At 38.3% G+C, this 26,099-nt stretch overlaps 1 protein-coding gene across 1 annotated transcript; it reads right to left on the bottom strand.

Moving 5' to 3' along the window:
* Nucleotides 1-1,388: 1,388 nt before the first annotated feature.
* suclg1 (succinate-CoA ligase GDP/ADP-forming subunit alph) lies at nucleotides 1,389-25,662 on the bottom strand. The gene is made up of 9 exons (XM_030739339.1): nucleotides 25,511-25,662; nucleotides 23,198-23,298; nucleotides 19,148-19,264; nucleotides 18,716-18,928; nucleotides 18,263-18,320; nucleotides 16,566-16,649; nucleotides 13,743-13,894; nucleotides 9,307-9,495; nucleotides 1,389-1,782 (listed from the first exon to the last, which is right to left on the bottom strand). The coding sequence occupies exons 1-9, from the start codon at nucleotides 25,542-25,544 to the stop codon at nucleotides 1,756-1,758; spliced, it is 975 nt and encodes a 324-aa protein (XP_030595199.1). The 5' UTR covers nucleotides 25,545-25,662; the 3' UTR covers nucleotides 1,389-1,755.
* Between the last annotated feature and the right edge of the window lie 437 nt (nucleotides 25,663-26,099).

Raw genomic sequence — 26,099 nt, 5'->3', positions numbered from 1 at the left:
TTCTGTGCCACTGTCAGTCATTATGTTAATTCACTAATGCAGATTAAAAAGTAATTGTTAACAGTGTTTACACATAATAATCTGCCTTGGCTGACTGCTGTAGAGCAGATAAGAATAGGCTGCAAAGATGTCCAGTGTAGGGCTTTATATGCTTCATTACACACTTTTGTTCCTAGTGAGTTAATTTAAATAGATTCTGTGGGAGCAAAACCAACTGTAACCTTATCTCCCTCTTTCATTTTCTCCCTCCCCGTCCAGTTTCACCTTCTGTACAGTAATGAGATGTCAATTTAACCTACGACTTTTTGTGGAAGTTGAATTTGTGTTGATCAGAGACAAACCTGAAACTTTTCTTTGGATGCGCACAAAAAATTTATCTTGAACACATAAGATGCCAACAGTCATTCAGCTCAATTCTACTGAAGTGTCCACAGTCTTAGAATAGAGCAGCATTCAGAGCAAAGCTTGATAAACTTCACACACACAAAAATAAATAAAAGATTGTTGCGGAAAGCTTGCGGGGGGAAAACGGGAGCTCCAAGAATAATCCTGCACCGTAAAGGTAAGAAACCCCAAAATTTCCAAATGAAATTTGTTATGCTAATAACTAAAAAATCCAATCACTGAACAAAGTTACTCTCCAGAATAGTCATGCAGTGCACTTGGCTGAGTGTCTATTTTATTAAGTGTAGTGGAAGAACAAGCTTCATTTTTCACAATACCAATGAAGGAAATACTCCACTGGAGACTGCACTCAATTGCTGATGCTAGTGGAGCCGAGTGCTGGACAGACACGACGTGATCGCGTCCACTCTCCTCACAGCGTTTCGCTCAACAGTGACTTATTAAGGGTAAATGAAACTTCTCAAAACTTAAAAGGACACTATGCTCACAATTTATTCAAGACACATTTGCGGTATTGACACGCTCTACAAAAAGAGGTTGAATACAAATGACAAGCTGATACTAGTCGAACGCACAAATTTCCAGTGCTAGTGTTAGACTTTATAAAGACTGATCACTTAAATGTGACAAATTTGAGTGATAATCTTTGAAGGAAATAATCAACTGGCCTATTCATTGTTTTTGCTGAGGACTGAGCCAGTGATTTTTACAATGGCAGTCAGCTGAGGAGTTTTCAGAAGTGGGATTTATTAAGATTTAAGGTAAAAGAAGTGCCTTCGTCATAACTGCTCACCTGGTAGCTCTTCCTATAGACATACCGCATTGCCTGCTCGTTCTGCAGCCCCATTTAAGTGATGATTTGTGCTTCTCAAGTTACTTTAATTATGCTTAAAAGTCTGGAAACATAAAAGGCCGTTCTATAAGGAGACCACATCTGTTTCTAACATATGTCATGTGAAAGTACAGACAACACAGATGGAAAATGATATGAGAAATAGTTCTTATTCAGGCGGGCAGACAGTGAAATTAGTGATGAAAGCCATCATATAACATGATCAGAACAGAATGAAACAGATCCATCCTTAAACTAGACATTGTGTGGAGAAGGAAAACATCTATAAAGCTTTTACATTGTGTACAATGACTTCTTTAGGATACCAGTAAAACACTTTTATTCTTTCCATTATGTGCAAGGTATGAGTTCATGGCAGAAATTACAATATAAACTCTTTATGTGCGCATCGTAGTTGAAATAATCAGGGTTTACAGACACATATCCACCCCCAGATTCAGGCTGCTCATCTCAATTTCGAGGCAGGGGGTAAGAGGTCAGCTGCCTTCTTGCACAATTTACAACATCTTCCTCTTCTCAAACTCCTGCAGAGACGGACAACACAGAGGAAGAAGAAGAAGAAAAAAACAATGTGATATGAAGTGAGACAGACGTGAATGATTTATTCATGCAGAATTCACACAGCTCTGTTTTAATCCCATGTATCAGATCTGCTGTTGAAGGGGGAAACAGAGGCGGCTAGAGCTTTAGAGTGCCTGTTGTTTTTCCTGGAGAGTGCAAATCATGTAGCACGCACGTCTCACTAAGTTCCAGTTGCCAGCATTAAAACAGCTCACTTCCTCTGATTGATAGGGACTACGCATCTGCAAAAATCTGATTTATGTGAGGTTATAGTTGTTCTGTTTATCAGCACAGTCCAACCATGTGACTATAAATGAGAAAGCATTATGTTAGCCATTAAAAAGGATGTTGCTATTTACATATTCAATTTGGGAAATATCACACAAATCGTAGGATGATAGAATACGTCGTTCCCAGAGAATTTCCCATTCCACAGGAGGAAAGTAACTTAATGTCATTTATCAGGTCTACAGAACACACAAGTAGTCATGCACATGTTGGCCCATTGCTGTGCGGCGTTTGGATACCTGAAGGTCTACTGCCACCTTCAGGAGGGAAGAGGCTCATGTTTGGAAATTTTTAAATGCTTGGGAGACGACGTTACGGTCTATCTGACCAAGTCTTTTATTTATTTATTTTTGGAAAGACAGCATGAATGAATCAACAATTAGACAGGGTGGGGGAGTGAACTGGAGAGCCACGATCTTGTTCACTGTGTCTTGGCTTTACAGATGAGCTACAATTAAAAAGGGAAAAGAACAAGGTTAGGCTACTGCCACAAAAAAAAAAAAAAAAAAAAAAGCTCTAGAGGAAATTAGAGGACACAAAAAAGGGTAATGGGTTGGAAAGAGTGACAAGAAAAAAGGAGGGGTGTTTGTGACAAGCAGACAGATGCTTTGTTGGTCCATGTCAGCAGACACTAACTCAAGGGTACAAGACAGGAATCATAGCACCAAGGTAAGAGAGCGGAGCTGTCTGTGAGGGGAGGGGTAGGAAGAAAAAAAAAAAGTCAAGACAAGTCAACAGCAAGAGGGGGAGTAAAATGAGCAAAGCAGAGGTTGCCACTCAAAAGCAACAGGTGAGAGCACGCCTGGATTGAAACTGGGGAGAGCAGACGAACACGTAATGTGACAGAAGAGCAAAAACCTTTACAAGGCAGCAATGACAACTATGACATGCTTGGGCACAGATATATGAAGAAAGCAGGCATTGTAAATGTGATCGATATGCCTCCTTTAACTTTTGAATATATTACAAAAACAAAATCCGAAGATGAAATAATTCTGTTTGGCTGCATTACACCTTTGCTGCTTTACCAGCAGGGTAGGATAATACTGTCTGATTTTGTAAACAAGTAAAAGGTCATAATTATTCTTACTCTGCATATAAATTAAGTCTTTCTCAGATAAATATAGGTTTACTGATTTCTTGTCCTTGCACCAGTGGCACTGAAATTTCCTTTGTTTATCACTGCAAGTGCTGCTGATATGGAAACCTACAGGAGATTACTGCAGATCGAGCTGTTTTTTTTGCATTTCTTACTGGTTTGTGGTGGGAAGAGACTGTTTTGAAATGGATAACGTCACACACTTTCATCCAAGTTAAGCAACAAAGGAATATGATGACATCTGTAAGGTTGTTTGCTTATATAACAAATACTGCATGATAAAAAGTCAAACCCACGCAGTTCTGTTGAAGGTTTTGTTTTTATATTGGGATGCTCATAGAAGAAAAAAATGAAAACCTTTCTGCTTAATCACTCATGAATGTTTCATGTTATTTGGAGATTCAATAGAGCATATTTTTGGAAGTTTTAACTGGAGAAGAACCTGTAACAAATACAGTATATGTGCAAGACAAAGAAACTACTGATATTAGTTACCTAAAGAGAAAATAAAAAGGATGGAATAGTTCATTTAATTTTAGCACTTCTGAAATGTTTGCACTGAGCTTCACTGGAAATACCTCCATCAGGTATTTTGTCATGCATCACATTTGCAATATAAAAACAATAACAGTTTGATACCAAATCCACAGGCTGAAACAACAATAACGGGGCCAAAACACAAACACTAAAAGGATAATCACAATACTGAGACCTGAGGGAAAGAATAAGTGCAGTAAACAAATCAAAATTGTAAAAGATGAATAAAATATGTTAGAACAAAAAAAACAAAAACAAAAAACATCTCCAGACTTGAAATCTTTTTGAAATGTTTCCTAGTTAAGATACGAGTCATGAGCCGGTCATTGTCTGAACTTCATCCTCTCGCTCCCTGTCTGAGCTTTTCCCTTCATATAAAAAAACAAATAATGCAGCTCTGGTGGCAAAGCTCCATTTCTGATTCTGTGTATTTGTGATAAACGCAATGCTGAGTACTCATACTGTCTAGCGTGCATCAGACAAAGAAATAAAGCTACATTTGAGGAATGTTATAATATTCATAGACTATTATTCATGACTTAGGTATTATTCATATTTTATTTAAATCTTATTTGTCTGCCATGTTTTGTTTTGTTTTTTTCCCCCAAAATTTTCAAATGGCTACAAACAGAACATTACAAGGAGGCAACAATAGCATATTGTGTCCTACTTGCAGGTGAGCTTGCAGCCTGTACCTGTGATTATTTTTATGATGAACAAGGTGTGAGGATGGGAACAAAAAGCAGCCACATTCCATTAAGATGGAGGTTAAAGCATTATTAATGCCTGAAATTAGAAATTTTACTGAAAACTTGGCCATGACCAGGAAATCATAAACATAACTTGAGCTCATGAAATACTGCTATAATATCTATAGCTGATTAAATTTGATGACACATGCATCGAAGGCTGCAGTCTGTCTGGACTCCTGATGTCGAGGCTCACGCAGGTCAGAGCTGCGGTAATGCCCCCGGTTGCTGTCGTTACAGCCTGCACGGATAGCATCGTGTCTACTTGTTTCTCTTACATGTTATTACTCCGATTAAGGAGGTCAATGAGATTAACAGAGATGCATGAACACAATGTGCAGCAATATGAGCAACCACGCAGCACGTTTTTCATCATTACACACAATGATTATGAATTAAACTTTGGGAAAGAAAGTCATGTAAATCTATATCTGTGTGCAGTAGTGCCAGCAGTGGTAATGAAAGTATAAGATGATGAATGGGTGTAATACATGCTTTCAATTTTTATACATCTTGTTAACAGTTCTTCCCTGGAGATAAACTGAAATAAAGAGGCAATGCCACTAACTCTGCCACTGTAAACACACATTTATTAATTTCTGCCCTTCTCTTCTGCCTTTCTTTATGGCATATTAAAAGTTCAATCTCAACCTTGGTGCTCACAGACGAGATAAACTACTAAATGCATTCCAGCTCCCAGTAAACCTTCTCATACAGTTGTGTTCAAAATAATAGCAGTCCAACATGACTAACCAGATCAATCAATCTTTTTGGTACAAATCATATTACTACATGGCAAATAATTTACCAGTAGGTGTGATAGAGTCATAGAAAACCAACAGACCCAACATTCATGAGGTGCATGCTCCTGAGTCTGTGTAACTGAATAATTAATTGAAAGGGGCGTGTTAAAAAAAATAGCAGTATAGAGTCCAATCAGTGAGGTCATTCATTCTGTGAAAAAACAGGCATCAATCAGGTGGCCCTTATTTAAGGATGAAGCCAACACATGTTGTACATGCATTTCTCACTGAAAACCTGAGAAAAATGGGTCGTTCCAGCCATTGTTCAAAAGAACAGCGTTCTTTGATTAAACTGTTGATTGGAGAGGGGAAAACATATAAAGAAGTGCAGAAAACAATAGGCTGCTCAGCTAAAATGATCTCCAATGCTCTAAAATGGAAAGCAAAGCCAGAGAGACGTGGACGAAAATGGAAGACTACCATTCAAATGGATCGAAGAATAGCCAGGATGGGAAAGACTCAGCCAATGATCAGCTCCAGGGTGACCAGAGACAGTCTGATGTTACCTCTGAGTACTGTGACAATTAGAAGACGCCTGTGTGATGCTAATCTGCCAGCAAGAAGCCCCCATAAAGTCCCACTGTTAAAAAAAAGGCATGTGCTGAAGAGGTGGCAGTTTGCCAAAGAACACATCGACTGGCCTGTAGAGAAATGTAGAAACATTTTGTGGACTGATGAAAGTAAGATTGTTCTTTTTGGGTCCAAGGGCCCCAGACAGTTTGTCAGACAACCCTTAAACACTGAATTCAAGCCACAGTACACAGTGAAGCATGGTGGTGCAAGCATCATGATACTCGAATGTTTGTCTTACTATGCTGTCGGGCCTATTTATTGCATACCAGGGATCATGGATCAGTTTGCATATATCAAAATCCTTGAAGAGGTCATGTTGCCTTATGCAAGCATCTTGGTTCCAGACCAACAAAATTAAAGTTATGGAGGGTCAGCCCAATCCCCGGACCTTAATCCGATAAAAAACTTGTGGGGTGACATCAAAAATGCTGTTATTGTGGCAAAACCAAGAAATGCAGGGGAATTGTGTACTTCTAGCACCTGTTCACAGGTGCTAGAAGTTGGTTGCCTCCATGCAACACAGATGTGAAGGAGTTCTCAGAAACAGTGGTTATACAACTAAATATTAGTTTAGTGATTCACAGGAATGCTAATTACTAAATATTTTTCAGTTCATAAAGTGAATATTTGAGCTTATAAAATGCAGACACTTATATTTTTTTGAACAGCCCAACATTAATTTTTCTTAATTTCCTGTAAAGTAATTGGAAAATTTATACATTTTTTTTACATGTTTTGATTTAGAATATAATGTGCAGTGTCCCCAATGCCTGTAAATAAAAACTATTATAAGGATTCTGAGCTTTATTCATGTTTTTGAATGCACTGCTATTATTTTGAACACAACTGTATGTGTAACTTCTTTGTGATAAGCAACTGCAAGTGTCCAGCATCAAGAGTTTTATTACTATGTAATTATATCGGCTTATTCGGCTTGCATGCTTTTGTCATTCTAATTTCTAATTGCTCGTATGTAACGGTCTGAAAAACACAAATGTCACAAATAGTAGGGGGACTGTGGTTAGAATTAATAAGTCCTCTGCTTGCTAGTGTTAATTAAAGTGCAGCTTTTTTAACACTGTCCATGCCAGTGACAAAATATTGCTGCAGTAAGTGTTTTTAAATCATGTGATAGTGATAAAACTTTAACTTTCAGCTAGGTGGGTCCTCGACCAGAGGCCTGGGAGTTTGAGGTTTCTAGTAAACTAAGTGTTAGTTTAAAGGCCAAAATGTAAATGCATGTCTAACAGAGGGCTGCACAAGTACATCAAATTTTAATCTTGATCACGATTTTGGCTTCCCACAATTAAATGAATGTGATCCAGCAATACTGAAAAAATGCGCGCCACCAATTAAAACGCACAAACAAATCAGTGCCTGACTACATGCCTGCATGTGTCAGTCACAACTGTTCCCTGCACCACACAGCATGAAGTTTCCTGCAGCTAGTCTGAAAAAGTAACATTATGTTAAAATGACAGATATACAACAGATAAACCACCGGGACAAAAAACAAAAGTCTGGCAAAGCAGAAGATGACGAGCATATTAAACATCATTCTCTAGAGTTTTGTCTGCACCACAAAGTAACAACTAATTTATTCAACTGCCTGCAAACACACCACAAACTGCAGTATAATTAATGCACAAAGGCCAAAAAAATTAAAAATGCAGTGGTTACTAGCAGGAACTGTCCAATGTAGACTCAAAAAATACAAGTGAGCCTGTGCAGAGTGTCTGTGTATCAATCCAGCTAACAAAAGACGCACTGAAATCACCAGCTAACGTATATGCATTCTATTTGGCCACTAAACACAGTGAGTAACAAACAGCTGTTGAGTATTCTGCTACAAGTTTTATTCACACTCATCATGCAGGTAAAATGAAATGAAATGGAGTGAAAGACTTTATATTTTGCTTTTGGGAGATGTGCTTAGGTCAGGGGAATAAACACCTGAAAAGAAGGTTTAATTAACAGGAATGCAGAAAACTGTAAAAGTGAAAGCGCCGCCCTGCTGATTTAATTCAGTTAGGTTTTGGTACAACTGTTCAAATATAATTTTTTTTTTCCTTCTAAGAGATGCACTGAATTTAGGTGAATGAGGAGGACCAATTTTATATATGATTTGTACATTCGCAGGAATGTCACACAACATGAATGTTAAAGCAGTGTTATGGTAATGTGACAGCACAATAAAAATATTTGTCACTAAAAATCAGTGGACAATTGTGATGAATATTTAATACTGATCAAAAATAACACTGACAATCATTTTGGCAATAATCACGCAGCCCTAACGTCTTATTTTAAAGTATTACCACATCACAGAAATAAAATACAAGCCTCGTATTCAACGCCTTCAGCGCATTAGTATAATCAGCAAAATGCACTCATATCAAAAGTAAAAGTGCTTCTTACACAGAAAAAACATTTTGCAAGTGTTAATGTACCTCACTGAACTTACTGACTCATTAACAAATGAGCACCATTTAACTGCTGTAGGTGGTTGAGGCAGAACTTGTTCATCTACCGTTTAGCGGTTTAATCTATAGCACTGAATCATAATTTATACACTCATCACATATTTATGTAAAATTTTAATCTGAAAGGTAACCTGTAATAAAACCTGTCAGATAAATGCAGGGATTAAAGTGATACAGGAAAAAAAAAACACTGATTTTTCACCAAAAACAGACAATTTCCCCATCTACTATGCAAACTCCTCAGGGCTGAGAGGGCTGAGATGCAATTCCACCAGATCCCTCAGGAGGATCCAAGGGCACGGACCTCCAGAAGAAAAATGTTTTAAATACCAGCTTTAAAATGTGGATTCATGGTCAGTTTTAGCAGTAAAGAAACAGTTGAAATGTTTTTTTTTTAATTATCTTTACATTTAAGAATGAACAAACTGTCATTATGACAGATAATTTCTTCTGTACATGTGTGTCTGCATGTTTGGAAGGTATGTGTGATTATGGGTGTGTGTGCTAGAAAAAACATTTATGTGGTTTTCAACTTAGACACTGATAAACCAACTTCTTAACCTATTTCTTAAAGACTACAATGTAAATTCGTCATCTGTCACTTTCAGTCAGACTGGGATTTGTCCCCTTAAGCGACATAATTAGGCTACTGTAACAAATACATCATGAGTTGGAGAAAACAAATGCCAGCCCTGGATCAAGCTTCATGTTAATGGCGAGCTAGCACGGTTTTTATTTTCACCTATGCCATACCATGCAAATACACACACCTGGCCATTTGTTATTTTTGGCACTGCTAGCTAAAAGGTCCGCTGTTCTCCACCAATCTAAGACTGCCTGCAGTCATTTCTGACAGTTTTATCCATCACTGATACATTGGAGCCTTGCTACAGATCACTGTTCATGATTACTTATCTTTGAACCTTTGAATATTTACTAGGTACAAGGGACTCACCTTGAACATAGTGCTGCCCAACTGAGCAGGGGACATGCTAACTACAACTCCAGCTGACTGGAGGGCTGCAATCTTCTCTTTGGCTCCACCTTTTCCACCAGCAATGATGGCACCGGCATGACCCATCCTACGGCCAGGAGGAGCAGTTAGACCCGCGATGAAGGATACCACAGGCTTTGAATTATCACCCTGCACAATGGAAAGGGAGAGAAATGAAAAATGTGAGCATAAAATGAGGTGAAGATGCACAGAAAAGGAGAAAAGGCTCAAGGGAAATTGTGAGATGCAAATATGGTTAGCAAGCAGCAAAGAGGAAGAAGAGAATCCTCTTTCTGCACCTGCATTTTATTCATTCATTAGAAATTAAACACCCCGTGTCCTATTAGAGAGTCCCATGATAACAGGCTTGTCTAACCCGCCATCTCTGTCTCAGTCTGCAATATTAAAACAAAGGGTCAATCAAGCCATTTAATTGCATGGGTTGGTGTATGACCAGATAGAGGTTCAGGCTCCTGCCGTTTCATATCATCTCATTTCTGAAATGGTAATTAGTCATGTAGGCACTGATTAGCTCAGTACCCATCTATACTGCTTGCTCATTGATGGATGATACATTCAACAGTTAAGATCATTTCCAAGGTGAAGAGAGCTAATATTTCATCTTCCCCAATAACATAACCAGCAAGAGGGACAGAGTGTGCGTGTGTGTGTGTGTGTGTGTGTGTGCATGAACGGCAGCCAATATTTCATACTTAGGAATAACAACATAATTGCAGAGGACGGCTTTGTGCGTGTGCGCACACACAAACACACACTAGCACACAAATAAACACAAGCACACGCATACAGCATACAGTCCTGTGCTTTCAGCAGAGGCTGTGGCTCATCTGGCGAGCTGCTTTCAGAGAGTGAATGTGGCATACTTTACAGCCTAAGCAATACAGCAAAGTCCTTCAAAAGACACCCACTTCTACAACCATTTCAGCTCCGGATTCAAACCTGACACTGCCAGGAACAAAATGGCAGCTTCTAATATCCACCAGAGATGACTTTTAAAAAATTAAGACTCACAGGACACATACCAGCCAGGGAGATGCTGAGTACCTTGGCTCAAAATGCACCACTAATGAGGCATTAACACTTGAATAGTTAACAGGGAAATGACGAGAGCGAGGGAACATCATTTTAAAGTGCTCTAAATATGTTGGAAGCATCTGTTCTATGCGTTGAAAATGCATGCATAAAAAAAAACAAATTAGCACAAACAGACCACTCAGTATTCAGAAGTCAAATCACGTCCTAAATAAACAAACCGACCTCGCGTAGATCAAGTCTTAAATCTACCTCAAACGCAAGAGGTTTAATTACTCTATTAATCCCTGCCTCCCCGGGCTCCAAGTAACAACTCATACAGGGAAGGGTGTCATATTACAATATCCCTTTACCCGTCTTTTGTCTTCCACTGTTAGCTGTACAGATTTATTACCTTAATTATGAGACCAATAGCATAATGATGTTCTCTAACATCTCCTCTGTGCCAACATGACTGGGAAAGGCCTTTGTTCTATAAACACAAAATAACCTGCTCTAAATGGAGCAATTTTATTCATAAACTTAAAAGTAAAAGAGACATGCAGGTGTCCTTACAAACGTGCTTTCCTGAGTTCAGACTTCAATATTCCTAAATATGATGTGTTGTTTCCACCAAACAAGAGCTTAGTTAAGGTCAATGGGGACAGGCTGAGAAAAAAAATAAAATAAACATAAAAAGTACCACAGTGGTCAAGGTGCCAAATACTATGATCGGCTTGATATGCATGACCCAATTTTAATATGGTGTGGAAAGCCTTTTTCTGATAGAATTGTTGTATTGATACAGGTGGTGTTATAAAACCATTTTTTTCCTGGCAATAGAGAGCATCAACACCAATGAAGGCTTAACGCTGACATATGCCCTACATCATAAAATCTGACAGCAGAACCTAGCGGGAAGTATGAGTTTGTTTTCTTGAATTTTACTGAATTAAAGCATCGGCAGATGAACAGTGTGCAGTAACTCAGCTCTAACACTGATGGATACTGAAATCAATACTTTCTCACCTTTTGGTTTAATGCATCGTTCTCACGTCAGGAGATCAATTTATTAAATGTTGCATGACACAAATCAATCATGACACTCAACCTTTAATTTAAATGGGCACTGAATACACAACGTGTCCAATGTGGCAGAATTTGTCAAGTTAATGTGAAGTGGGGTATCCCCGGTCGTAAAATGAGTAATGTGGCCCTCTGTGAATACATAATTATCTACAACAGCTCAGCACAGAACAGTTTTGTTTATTTCACATGAGATATTTTAATCTTTCCTGTAGTGGCCGTGTTGTGCCGGATTCAGCTGGAAAAATAATTTGCTATAAATAAAGCCTATTATCATGGAGGTTACAATGTTTCATGGACACTGTTTTTGAAAGATGTTCAATAACCTGTGTGGTCATTTGGACGATCCCTTTGTGCTGCTGTTTGTGTTGATATAAATAGGGTGGATAACATAACTGGACTGAATGATACTAGAATTATGCGGGGGGGGGGGGGGGGGGGGGGGGGGGGCAGGTGGCAAATTGAATAAAAACAATTTGATAGATTTATACTCGGGGGGGGGGGGGGGGGGGGCAGGGGGGGACAACAAGGACCTTCATTATTTCTGAACTTTGCTTGACTCTCCTACATGTGCTGCACTACACACAATTTTTGAATTTTCAAACATTCATTGAATTATATAAAAATGTGATAGTTTATGATTATGTGTGATCTTAACACATCCCCTCCACCCTCACCATCTGGTAGTAAGTATATTTGCAACTACTGGTACTGTAGAAGGTTTTGGCAATGCACTTAACAGAGAAGGAGATAAAAGCTAAATCTACTGGAGGGGAAGGAATCATACCAAATACCAGCAAATCAAAGAATAACCATTCATTTAATTTTTGATAGCTGGAGATTTTTAAGCTTATACGGCTAATAAGCACAGCACCAGACCCGTCCAAATTGATGAACCAATTTGAAATGTGGGATTTAGTTTGGAACACGATAGAAGGTGGGCTGCTTGCTTATATCACTGCTGTCAGTCAAATCTAATCAAATCACACCTACACCACCCCGTTGACGCACACTGTTTTATAATGCAGTTAACGCTAAACAATAATATTTGATATGTTTGTTTTCCCTCCATTTACCTTTAACTTTATTACTTCCTTTTTAGATGGAACTGAGTTTAAGATCTGACTCAAAGTTTATTGGAGCTTTAAATACACAATGACATGAAATATGGCCAAGTTTTGGTGCCCCACACCCTCTTTAAAGCCAATGCAATGCAATACTGACAGAAAGAAAACATTGATTTGTATTAACATTTTCTTTATATAAAAAATAAATAAATAAATAAAAAAAAAAAAAAAAAGGTAACCTACTCATCATTCCAGACACTGCAATTTACATAAATACATTTTTCATTTATGGGAGCAGCCTGTTGGTGCATCAGTGACTTCAATTCAAATGTACTCAAATCTATAAAAGTTGAGTCCAAGTAGAAACAATGTCTTCAGATATCTCCGTATCCTTTTTTTGACTGTTACAATTAAGGTCTAAGAACATTATTTTATGTACGATGTTCTACACAATTGACTTTCAACAGGAGATCTGCAGCTTACTCCCACGCTCTGCTGGGCTTTTTCTTGCATGGGTTTCATTTGAACTGTCCCTTGCTGTCAACACGCTGGGTGATTGGGTGGCGGGTGTTTGTACTTTATTTGTTGAGTGTGAGAAGTTATTCTCCTGAGACGCCAGCAGGAGATTTGCATGCATTAGAGAAGCTGAGGGCAAATCAAATTCATTTCTCAGCTCGAGAGCACCATAAGCACGCACGCGGACACAGAAGCAAACACATGCACGCTGAAAAATTAACAGGCTAAAAGTAATCTGCAAGTAGCAAAACACCGACTTCAGTCCTCCTGAAGTTAAAAAAAAAAAAAAAAAAAAAAAAAAATTAAATGTCAGTGACATGTTCACAGCCACAAATCAATCATCACCCTGCTCTTTACACATGTGGGCCTCATCAGCACTGCTGATTTCCAGAACATGTCCTGTGAATCATACCTTCATCCCATCTGTCACATTATCTTGATCACACAAATCACATTGACACAGAGCAGTAAGAAAGTAAGCCCGAAGATACAATCAAAAAGAAACACGCTCATAGCTCGTGTTTCCAGTCTTCGCTTGAGCTGACATATTTTGAAAGGGCACAACTGAGAGCTAATTCAGAAAAGGATACATTTTTTATATTAACAGATATATCTGTTGAGGTGAAGCGCAGTGTGAGAGGATATTAGTCGGAGAGTAAAGTGAGATTATGGGTGTCCAGTGTATCATTTCCTTACAGAGTTATGCTGTTTCAGGTACTCTGCTGCATTCTCCTCTGCATTCCCTCCGATTTCTCCAATAAGGATAATGCCCTCTGTCTTGGGATCCTGCAGGAACACCTCCAGACAGTCTATGAAGTTTGTACCATTAAATGGATCCCCGCCAATACCTTGCAGGAGACAAAGCAAATACTTGATAATGATAATTCCTGTGAATGAGGATCACATGGCTGTTCAGACTTCATCAAATAAGAAGCCGGTGGAAGCCAGCTTCACGTCGACACAATCTGATAACCACCACCAAGATAATCTAGGGATGCCTTGCCTGAACTGTTTCACACCGTAGAAATTAATATTACTTGAGGGATTTAATTTCCCTTTGAATCTGGTCTCATTTTCACTGAACAGTGCCTTGATTAACAAATGATTTGCAGTGACTTTTTAGTTCTATTCTAACATTTTACTAACACAAAATTGACTACACACAAATATTGGACATGGCCATCTGTAAATGTCCTATTAATTGCAATATGCCAATATCAACAGGACCAATAATGGCCGTTACCAATATTCAGCCAATACATCAATACATTCATCCCTGACATTTACACAGAGGACAGGGAGAAGAATAATCTAGATACGTTGTAACATGTGCTGCATTTTACACTGTTTTTGGTCTTTAACAACTTCAACAGCTAGCTACCAAATTTGTAGGTCTGCATTTTGGCGCTGAGTTTATCCAGCTGCCTGCTCTCTGTGGGAACAACTATGAGACCAGCGACAGAGAACCAAAGCAATGAGCTGGAAATGCTTTAAAGCTTCATAAAACTAAAAATAACTGCAGAGTCATTTCTGAGACATTCTGTGAGGGAAAAAAAAACAAAAAAACATTAAACTGGACAGAGGAGTATATAAAAAAAAAAAAAAACACCATCCTCTATCATTTTTCAATTTTACTTCAATTGTGCCACATCATCTAAATCTCTGCATGGTACTTTAATAATGTCTTTCACTTCACATCCAGGGAACATGACTTACAAAGCTTTTGCAAGCCACAAGGGTGCAATAATCATTTTTAACAACACTTTCCATCAGGATCTACAAAAGCATGGGCAAACATCCACAAGACAAATCTTCACAGACAGAAATGTCTTCCTAATTTATATTCACACCATTAAAAAAAAAAAAAAAACCTGGCAACACCAAGAAAAAAAATTACATGAATACTAATCAAAGAGAACCACATTAACAGCAACAAAGATGACAGTGATATTAAATATTGCATTAACTGTAATTTGCTGTAGCCCCTAGGTCATATTCAAACTTCAGAAGTCATGAGCAGACCCACCAATAAACTCAGTTAATGAACTCTACAATATTTAATACTGTTGCGGCACTGGCTTTATGAAGTCTGGCTAGAGGATACTCTATAATTAAAACATCTAAATAATGATGAAGCCAAGTTGTTTTTCATTTAATCCAAGAGTCCAAGTAGTTCTTTGATACGGATTTTCTGGTGGCAGACAGGTTGGCCAAAAGAATTTGTTTTCGTAAAAAACAGTTAATCTTTTGATGTAATAAGATGTAACAGAGGTGGATACGATGGTGTCATTACCAAATGTCAAGATGTTCTGATAAAATTTAAACAGATATTCTGGGCTGCCTCCAAGAAAGCAAACATGCTGATAATCACACTGAGAATGACAATAGGCAGTGATACAAAATTGATGAATGAACGCACTGGGTTTTTAAACAGCAGGAAATATAGTTTGGTAAAATGTCACAGGTTGTGCTATTAAGCTGCATGTGTTGTTAATCCACAGCGTAAATCAATGAATTATTAAAACAAGGCTATGAGAAACTGCAGAGAAGTAAGGTAATAAACAGATGGGTGGGTAATGCAAAGTTTGTCATCTGTAAACATCTGGGATATGCTGAAAATGTGCATCTACCACATTTTGAAACATTTATAAATATACTTGCTATTATTTACAGAATGTGTAAATGCTATGGTCTAGCTTGCAGCACAGACAAGACACACTGGCTACACTAGAGGGGCCATGTGATTTAAAAAAACAAACAAAAAACATGAATGTCAAGAGAAAATGAAGGGCTTACTTCTTGAATTAATTATTTAAGATATATAATACATAATCATACAGTCTCCTTATCTGATTTGTGATTACAAAAAAAAAAAAATATGGACACAGATCTGAAATGAAAAACACTATCCTTAAGATCTTCAGGACAAAGACTTTTGAAAGTAGGCAGTGAAAGTTTCTATATCCATCTGAGCCACTCAATGGATCTGTCCAATCTCAATAGGGCTCTTCAAAGATAGTAGCACCTTTAATGCTCAGATCTGAGAGGAATATTCTGAGCACTGATCAGAAAAGTGCCTTTTTATTAGAAAATGTCTGTGCTATTTGCTGAAATGTATTAGCATCTGATGAGTTTTACAGCAAGGTGAACTTGGAAGATCACCTTCCTATTTCTACCAAGTCCCGTAAAATATTCTTTTTTTTAATCTCTAGAGTAATTATTAAAGATGAAAGTCTAATATCTTATCACGTCTAAGGTCCTGCCAGCATTCACAGTGAGGCTTAAATTAAATATAAGGATGTGATCTTGAGTGCTTGGTAATAAGTGACCAGGCTGTCTTCAAACCAAATGCAGCATATAGTAATATAAAATTCCCTCTGTTCATCCCTGCAAACTTTCTTTGGTATCCACTTCTATCAGTTAAAAAGCATGTTTTATGTTGCCTAGATATATAAATAAAGACAGCATTACTATGTGTTAAGTTCAAATGTAATATGCCAAAAGTCATTGGTAGCTTACCCACACAGAGTGACTGGCCCAGGCCTACTTGTGTAGTTTGGTGCACGGCTTCATATGTGAGGGTACCCGATCTAGAAACAATGCCTAAAAAGAAAAAGTTTAAAAACTTGTCAGGATTTTTTATTTTTTTTTAATACAGACATCACTAAATAAATATTGGTCAAGGGTGATCTAATAAAATAAAATGCAGCTGTCGTTTTTTGCCAGATTTTGACAGAATCTTTTCATTAAGGCAGAAAATACAAAACAGATCACCATCATAACAGCTGTTCGTCTATGCTATGGTAATAATAATAAACACCAGGCATATACTACAACATATAAAACAGACTTCCTGTAAAGGTTCACTAGCCAGCAGCACATGCAGCTCATCAAGCTGTCAAGAGCAGGAGATCAATGTAGGATCTAAGTGCTGTAAAAAAAAAAAAAAAAAAAGTTCAACCTGGAAAGAAAGGCAGAGTTTTCCTTTTTGTTCCATCAGACTTCAAACATTTCAAGATTGTTGTTGGAGAAGCCCGAGCTAGCAGGTGAATTTTGTTTATATACCGGCCATTTTATTAGGTTCACCTGTTCAACTACTAGATAGCACAAATATCTAGTCAGCCAATCACATGGCAGCAGCTCAGTGCATTCAGGCACGCAAACATGGTCAAAATGGCTCAAGTTCAAATAGAGCATCAGAATGGGGAAGAGCGTTGCCAGATGAGCTGGTCTGAGCATTTCAAAAACTGCTGATCTACTGGGACTCTCCTGCACAACCATCTCTAGGGTTTACAGAGAATGGCGTGAAAAAGAGAAAATATCCAGTGAGCAGCAATTCTCTGGGTGAAAATGCTTTGCTGATGCCAGAGGATAATGGCAGCACCTCAAATAGCCACTCGTTACAACCAAGGTATGCAGAAGAGCATCTCTGAATGCAAACCACTTCAAACCTTGAAGCAGATGGGCTACAGCAGCAGCAGACCAGGCTGGGTGCCACTCCTGTCAACCTAGAACAGGAAACTGAGGCTACAGTTCACACAGGCTCACCAAAACTGGACAAAAGAAGATTGGTAAAATGCTGCCTGCTCTGATGAGTCTTGATTTCTGCTGCGACAGCTGGATCGTAAGGCCAGAATTTCACATTAACATGAAAGTATGGATCCATCCTGTCTTGTACTAATGGTTCAGACTGATTGCGATGCTGTAATGGTGTGGGGGACATTTTATTGGCACACTTTGGGCCACTTAGTACCAGCTTTAGCATTGTTGCTGAACATGTCCATCCTTTTATCACAGTGTAACTCATCTTCTGATGCCTGCATCCAGCAGGATAACATGCCACGTCACAAAGCTCAAATAATTCAGATTAACTAAATTATGAACATCACACATTGTACTCAAATGGCCTCCAGAGAAACCAGACCTTAATCCAACAGAGCACCTCTGAGATGTGGTGGACCAAAATCTGAGGAATGTTTCCAGCACCTTGTTAAATCTGTGCCACGAAGAATTAAAGACAGTTCTGAAGGCAAAAGGGGGGCCAACCTGATACTAGCAAGCTGTACCTAATGAAGTGGCCAGAGAGTGTATTCAAAAGCATGCGAACTCTGTATATTAAACACATTCTTAAACAAAATTAGTTTTTAAAGTAACATTTGTTTAAGCTAAATGTTTAAAGCATCTGAGTGTGTGACCTTAGGCACATCATCACTCACCAATTCTTCCTTTCTTGTGAATGTGGCCCGGCATGATGCCAATCTTACATTCTCCAGGCTGAAAAATAAAACAAAGCAAAAAAAAAACAAACAAACAAACATAAAACTCACATATTTCAGTTTGTACCTAAAACAAAAATCATTTGATGACATAAAATTTTATTAATAGCTCACTATTACTTTATTTTAGAGTTATTACTGGAAATCTTTCAACTTGAAAACTAGTTGAATTTTTTCTTCTTATCTAATAAAAAAAAAGTCTCTTCATAAACACGCTCATTTGTCATTTTCTCCATTTCATCTACTGAACAAATTCCCCTGATAAGGAATCAGTTATTATTAATGCATTACAATCCCAGTCACGAGTGCTTCCATGAGAAGGAATTTGTGCTTTCAGCCCCTCATCCCAAGAAAAGAAAAAGAAATCCACTGTGTAGTTATGTATGCACTTACATTAATGACTCCTGGGCAGTTTGGGCCTATGAGGCGAGTAGCGCTCTGGCGCAGAAGCTTATGTTTGACTCTAACCATGTCCTGCTGGGGGATGCCCTCAGTGATGCACACCACCAGGGGCATCTCTGCGTCAATGGCCTCAATGATGGCTGCTGCCGCGAATGGAGGAGGCACATAAATCACAGTGGCGCCTGCCCCTGTGCCCTCCTTTGCCTGAGGCAAAGAATAAAAGCATTGGTGTTGCATTAAAAAAAATGGAAATTCTAAAGTTATGAAATAGTGCCACCTAATGTTTTGTTTAAAAAAAAAAAAAATCCATCTGTAAAGGTTCACAGTAGGAAGAATCCAAACTACATATTTTAGTTCTAGTTTTCAAACAGATTTACAAGATTACAGATTAACAAGCACAATTAGACAAGGAGTCACTCATACCTCCTTCACAGAGTTAAAAACTGGCAGGCCAAGGTGGGTCTTGCCACCCTTGCCAGGGGAGACACCTCCAACTAACTGGGAGCCATAGTCAAGAGCCTGCTGACTGTGAAACGTTCCCTACAAGTGAAGAGGAAGAGAGTAGTTAGTCTGTGTACATGTGTGTAATGAAATGGGTACAGCCAGTTCTACAGAGCCAACATTGAGATATCATTGCAGACAGAGTGGAAGGAGGAAATACGATGCCATCCAGGATTAATCACCTGTGCTGCTGCTGAGAAAAGGGATAAATACAGAAACTACGCTGGATTCTAGGGGGGGGGGTACGGGCAAATATATTCAATGAGAAGGAATCTAAATGATCTTGACAAATAAGTAATGATGTAAGCTAAGTTTAATCTCCTAGCAGAACATTTGAAAAACAAATCAAAAGCAGCTTTGGATAGTCCCCAGTGCTGAGTGTGAAATATCTCCCAAGAAAGTTGGTTTACAAAATATTTCACACACTGTCACTTTCATGTGGGCCATGGAGAACATGTCGTGCTGCACTGCCAAGGTTGGTGCATTTTATTCTTGACACGCAGGAAGCCAATTCAGCACTTGCTTCAACCCTGCCTATAGAAACACATAAAATATGATCCTCTTAGAAATTCGAGTTCAAATGCAGGGTTAAGCACAGCTAAACCTTACATATATACACAACATGTTGAAATAATGTTTTATCTGCAAACACAAACCTGCTGTTTCTAACAGACCTTTAGTCTGTGCATGCTGGAATTTTAGTAAGATGCTTCCAATTTTACCTCACACACCCACACAAAAATAAAATATTTATATTGCACTTTATCAAACTGCAGCTTCAATGAAGAGCTGTAAGAAACTAGAGCAGTACATGTGATGTACACATACAATAAGTGTGACGTATTTCAATGAGCAGGATAAGGCAGCAGTAACACTAAAGGGATTACAATGCAATCTGAGAGGTAAAACAATGTCAGTGAATCTCGGTCGTACCTTCTCAGAAAATGAGTTCATTAAGTCAGACTGAACTGATTTTCTGCTGAACAAATCCTATCTGTGTGTAGTCAGTTAATTATCACTTGAGAGGCTGAAACAATGTAGATAGAGCAGCACACGCCAGAACTACAGGCGCAAATAAATGACCTTAATGTAAAAATTATAACTAGCCTATTAAGAGGAATTAGAAGCTATGAATCAGCATTTTCCCGCCCATTTGTAATATAGTTCTTCATCCTGCTAACTTTGCTGTTTTTGCCAGTCATTATTATCGCAAATGTTGGGACAATAATTTTGAAAAATGGCTTGCTTATCAAGCCAGGAAGACACGGCAATGTGCACTCAATAGCGCTTGCTTCATTTCTCATCCTTTTCTAATTACCCAGAGTGTTCACTAGAACTATATTTAACAACCTTTTATTATGTTGAAGAGAAAATGGGAGATGAAAAATGAAATGTGTGTAAGGACGGGGGGAATATAAATCTGTAAAGTCCACATTTCTGGCTTGTTGAACACACTTGCCAAGAAGATTTTAATTCTCCTTCACTGCCACTTTTCAAAGCAAATCACACGAGCTTTTTCATGCAGAAAAAAAAGTAAATAAATCAAAGGATCAACAATCTGCCAAGCAGAGTTAAGCGTGGTTAAAACCATGACAAAGGGTAGTCGTGGGGAGAGAAAAAAAACAAGTCAAATTAAAAATGACAATTATTTACTACTCAAGAGTAAAATGAAAAAAATTAAAAAGGATCAAACTTGATTTATAAATCTGAAACAAATACACAAATTCCACAGCAAAATACATCACAGTGGCATCAAATGATCCAGCATTTACACAGATTTCACATCAGGGGAAAAAACAAAAACACGTTAGTCCAGAGTTTTCTCTAAACGCTTTGCCTTTAACTCTTTAAATTATACAGTACTGTGCAAAGTCTTGAGCCACCCCTCATTTCTTTATACTTTACTTCCAAGCAGCCACACGTTCTTGTACGTTTTATTAAGTCAGTCTTGAGCAACAGTTCTTCAGGATTTCAGAAGGTCTTTCTAAGTGTTTCTTTGGACATTGGCTGCTTTATTTTTCCCCACTCATTTTCAGTCCAGTCCTCGTAAATGACCATTTTCAATGTCATTTTTTCCCCCCTTCCTTTGTTGAACCACTTCACACTGACCTATGAATTATTCAAGCATAAAAAAAAGACACCTAACTCAAGGGATGAACCAGTGTTGTGTCTACACATAACTTTGGAAAGAATCCATTTTAAATTGTATCTTTAGGCACTTTGTTTCTAGCAGCCTGTTGCAAAAACACAGATAACACAGTCTGACAGGCATTAAATAGTATTTTTGAACCATCAAGGTGATTCCCAGAGAGCTCTTAGCTGAAAATCTGGCATATCTCAGCATGATGAGCAGTGTGCCCTCAAAAAATCTGAGAAAACAATTGAACAAAAAGAAGTGGTAGACCTTTAAAAAAAAATTTTTTTTAATTCACAGCAGAACAGTATCTGAAAATCACCTCCTTAAGAAATCAAAAGGAATCCAGCAGAGACCTGACAGATGAATCTGGCCCTTTGGTTGATACATCTACTGTTTGCTGAAGCCTCGTGAGAAATGGTCTCAATGGAAGCCATGTTCTAAAACATTTCCTACCAATCATGGAGAAAAGGCTGAGGTATGCCAAATTACACAAGAAATAAAATGGAAATCAGTGGCAACAGGTCTCATGGAGGGACGAACCTCAGTTTGAAATATTTGGTTCAAATTGTCATCAGTATGTACAGAGGAGGCTATGACATGGTTTGGGGCTACATTTCAGCCAGTGGTGTTGGAGATCTTGTCAAAATTGATGGAATTATGAATGCAGAGAAGTACCATCAGATTTTGATCTACCCTGCAATACCATTTAGAAAGCATATGGCATTCACTGCCAGTGCAGTGAAAGCATACCTGGATAGGAAAAAAAAAAAAAAACACACAAAAACACAAACACAAACACACACACACAGGAACACCATCAGTCATGGATTGGCCTCCCCAGAGGCCAGACTTTTACATTATTGAAGCAGTGTGGGATCATCTCGACAGATAACAGAACAAAATGCAGCCAACATCCAAAGAAGAGCTTTGAATGCGCTTCAAGAAGCCTGGAGAACTATTCCTGAACATTCCTTAAAGAAATTACAAGAAAGCTTGTCTGAGAGAGTTCAGGCTGTGTTGAAACATAAAAGGTGGCCATACCAAATATTGACTTTCAAGCTCATTACAGTTTCACAAACTCTGTTTTTGCCTTCTATACTGTATTTCCATGTATGTTTGCACACTTTTCAATGTGCACCTATTTCTCATTTTCCTAACAAAATACAGAGAAATGAGGAGTGGATCAAGACCTTTGCACAGTAATATACTTGATTTTATTTTTAAAACCTTTGAACAACTTTAACTTGTTCTCTAATTGTGTTTCTCTCTTTTGTAAATCTGTTTCTTTTGTCTCCTCCACTGCATGACTATCTGTCCCGAGAGAATAAAGTCAGGACTATGTTTCCGATGTTAAGGAGTCCTACAGGAATTCTGCTTTCCTTGAGGGAATGCAGGAGAGTTTTTTCCATCTTTGTTAGGCTGTAAGGCTCAAAGCTGTGAGATAAATCTAAGACACAGCAGACTTATTAGCTGTAAACACAAAATTAATTTGAACTGCATGACATAATTTGTGCAATTAAAACAGCTGTCTTTATGTGGAAACCATAAATTATGAGATTGTTACAGTTAATGGAAATAAACTTCTAAAATGTCTTTCTGGGAATCTTACTCATAAAGAAAACACACACACACACACACACACACACACACACACACACACACACACACACACACACACACACACACACACACACACACACACACACACACACACACACACACACAAAAAAAAGAGGAATTGTGTGTGCAGTAAGGAAAAACTAAGGTTTCACAACAAGATTGCAGTAGCCTAAACTGACGTAAAGCAAAAATAACGACAAGTTTTCGGTCCAAACCTGCTTCCCTGTGAAACCTTGGCAGATGACCTTCGTGTTCTTGTCAATGTACAGGTTCTTTCTTGTTGCCGTGTAGCAGTGCCTGACTCCACTTTGCTGCACTAATGCACGGGGAGAGAACAACAGAAATATTATTTTTTTTAATTTGTGAGAGAACAACATACAAGGCAAGATAAAACATCAGAACCTGTTACAGTCAAAGGAGACGTGTTCCACATCAAGTAATCTGTGTAAACACCTAAAGGTGAACGGCGTTTGGGTTAATCAAAGTGTAACAAAATGCAGTTTCGCTCAGTTGGACAAAAATCCTAAACCTCTCTTCTCGGTGGACAGCAAAGACAGCAAAGCCCCTTCTGCACTGTCTTTTACTCTTCAACCATCTTTTAATGTTCCTGAGCAACATTAAAAACTTTCCTTTAAGAGCTACATTAAATGTTACTACAAACACTCAGGTTCTAAGATTAATGTTTAATTTGATTACGTTGTTTTTACTATTGAGCCTTTACAAGTTAGTTAGCTTATAGTGTAACAGCTCCAGTTTGTTTTCAGCAGCTGCAGGTCAGCTGAAGAGCCTCCATCAAGTTTTATGCATGAAGCGAGACATCTGATAAGACAAAGGCTGTAGGTATTGCATAACCTCATCCAACAGGTAAAATAAGCAACATGCTGCACCACTCACACCATGACTATGAGACACTACAGACAGAACAGTGGGGATCTGATTTGCAAGCAGGTTGCAAGCGGTCCAATCCATCAAAATTGTAGGTCTTGAAACTTTCCCCTTTTTTTTTCCAATGTTGGCACATTTTTTTTGCGATAGCTGCATAACTCATGGCATGAGTTTTTCCATACCTGAGTTACATGAAAGCCTTTTAATCCTTTTCTACTGCATTAACGTTATAAGACCGTGTAGGCCAACTTCTTTCCACGCAAAAAAAAATAAGCAGGAAAATTATTAAAGAAACAAACATAAGCCGAATTAGTATAGATTAAATCTCATCCAGTCCATAAGTTGTAAATGACTAGCTAGGTTTCAGATTTTACCATTTACAGCCAAGAAGAAAAAGACCAATGTAGTTTCTTACCCGAGCTTACACACAGCTCAAAGTACATTTACTATAAATTATTCGTTACATTAAATTACATTTTCACTTCTTTCAATTCTTTTAATGTCATCTGGGATTCTCCAATCTTGTCTTGTGGTGAACTTTTCTTTCCTCTTACTCACACTTCCTCCCACAGTCCAAAGACTTGCAGTAAGTGGAGTTAGGCTAAGTGGTGATTTTAAATTGCCCATAGGTGTGAATGTTGTCTGTCTCTCCGTGTTAGCCCTGCGACAGACTGGAGACCTGCCCAGGGTGTACCCTGCCTCTCGCCATATGGCGGCTGGGATAGACTCTGGCCCCCGGAATGGAAGAAAATGGCAGGAAAGAGAATTAAACTTGCAGGAATATTTACTGCAGTGTAAGCGTTTAATAAGACGACATTACCAAAACACATAACGTGACGCTGATCTCTACAGACTAAAACCAAATAAACTCACAGGGTGCCTTTGTTGAATACACTACTCTGAAGCCCAAATATACTAAAATCATTACCGTTTTCCTTATATTAGCTCAGTAATAGCAGATGTGTCTGACTGGGATAATATTAACTAGCAGTCTGAATAACTGAACTTTGGCCCGCTTTCAAAACTTCCGCACACACAATACACACAACTTATCGATGTGATAACCAAAGTTCAGTTCATCTTAGCTATAGAGTCAAAGGCTTTCTAAATTAAAGTTATGTCGCCTTCTAAATCAGCTACAAACTTGTTATAATTTAATACGTGAACTATAAGCGTGTAACATACAAACAAACTGCTTTAAAAAAATCCATTAGCTGTTTCCAGTCACTGCTCGACAAAAACAATTAGATATGATCTTATAAGCCTGCTGTCACACACTAAATGGGCGCGTAACGCTGCATTTAAGAAGACACACACAAGGTCGAAGATCAACAATAAACACTTGCTCTGCTGGTAGGTGTTCAAAATCAGATTTCACTCAGCGTAAAGCTAGGTCCCGCTAACTGTCAAAGAAATTCCCTGCACACCTCTACAGCTGCTAACGTGGCTAACTACTGTGTAAGCTCCCTGACAGTGACAGCCAAGCTAGAGGAGCTTCGCTAGCAGTCGGTGCAAAACTATATGAAGCTGCAAAGCTAATGCTGAACACAGAGCCAGTGAATATAGGTGTGTTACCGAAAGTAAACTTTCTGTCCAACAGTTCTCATGGGCAAAACTATAGTTTGCTAAAAAAAAATACTTACAAAGCAGCTTGGCAAACAACCTGCTGTGGTACATCTTCGGTCACTCACCAATGACACCGGAGACTGAGGACCGCTCACACGGATTTTAGGTGACCATAAATATTCCGATAGAATCTAGACTTTTAAAGAAAAGCACTATAACAAGTCGTTTTGTATTGGATTCATTATTTTCAGTAATAACGCACAAAATGCACTATCATGTATTTTTAGTGAGCTGTGAGCTTGACAGATACTAGACAAACACCAGCGTTAAAAAACAAACAAACAAAAAAAATCAGGCGAAGCAGTCGGATACTTGAACCGACAATGAACTATGGGTAATGAAGTTCTGACAATGTACTTGAAGGCAGCATTAGTGTAGTGTCAACACTAGAGGGCGTTTAAGTTACATGTATGTGGATAATTCCGCTAAAAGTCACCCTAAAACAGAAATAAAGATTTATTTATTTTATTTATTTATTTATTTTTAAACAAAGGGTTTTTGACCTTCTAAGCAATAACAATAAATTGCAAACAAATCTTGACACATGGTAACTTTGTATAAGACAACATCTGGCAGGTTTAAAAAAGAATCCTATTTGCTATAAAA

Source organism: Archocentrus centrarchus, chromosome 1 (assembly GCF_007364275.1).
Source record: "Archocentrus centrarchus isolate MPI-CPG fArcCen1 chromosome 1, fArcCen1, whole genome shotgun sequence".
Lineage (NCBI taxonomy): Eukaryota > Metazoa > Chordata > Actinopteri > Cichliformes > Cichlidae > Archocentrus > Archocentrus centrarchus.
Note: the sequence above shows the minus strand (reverse complement) of the source record. Positions and strands in the feature narration are given on the sequence as shown.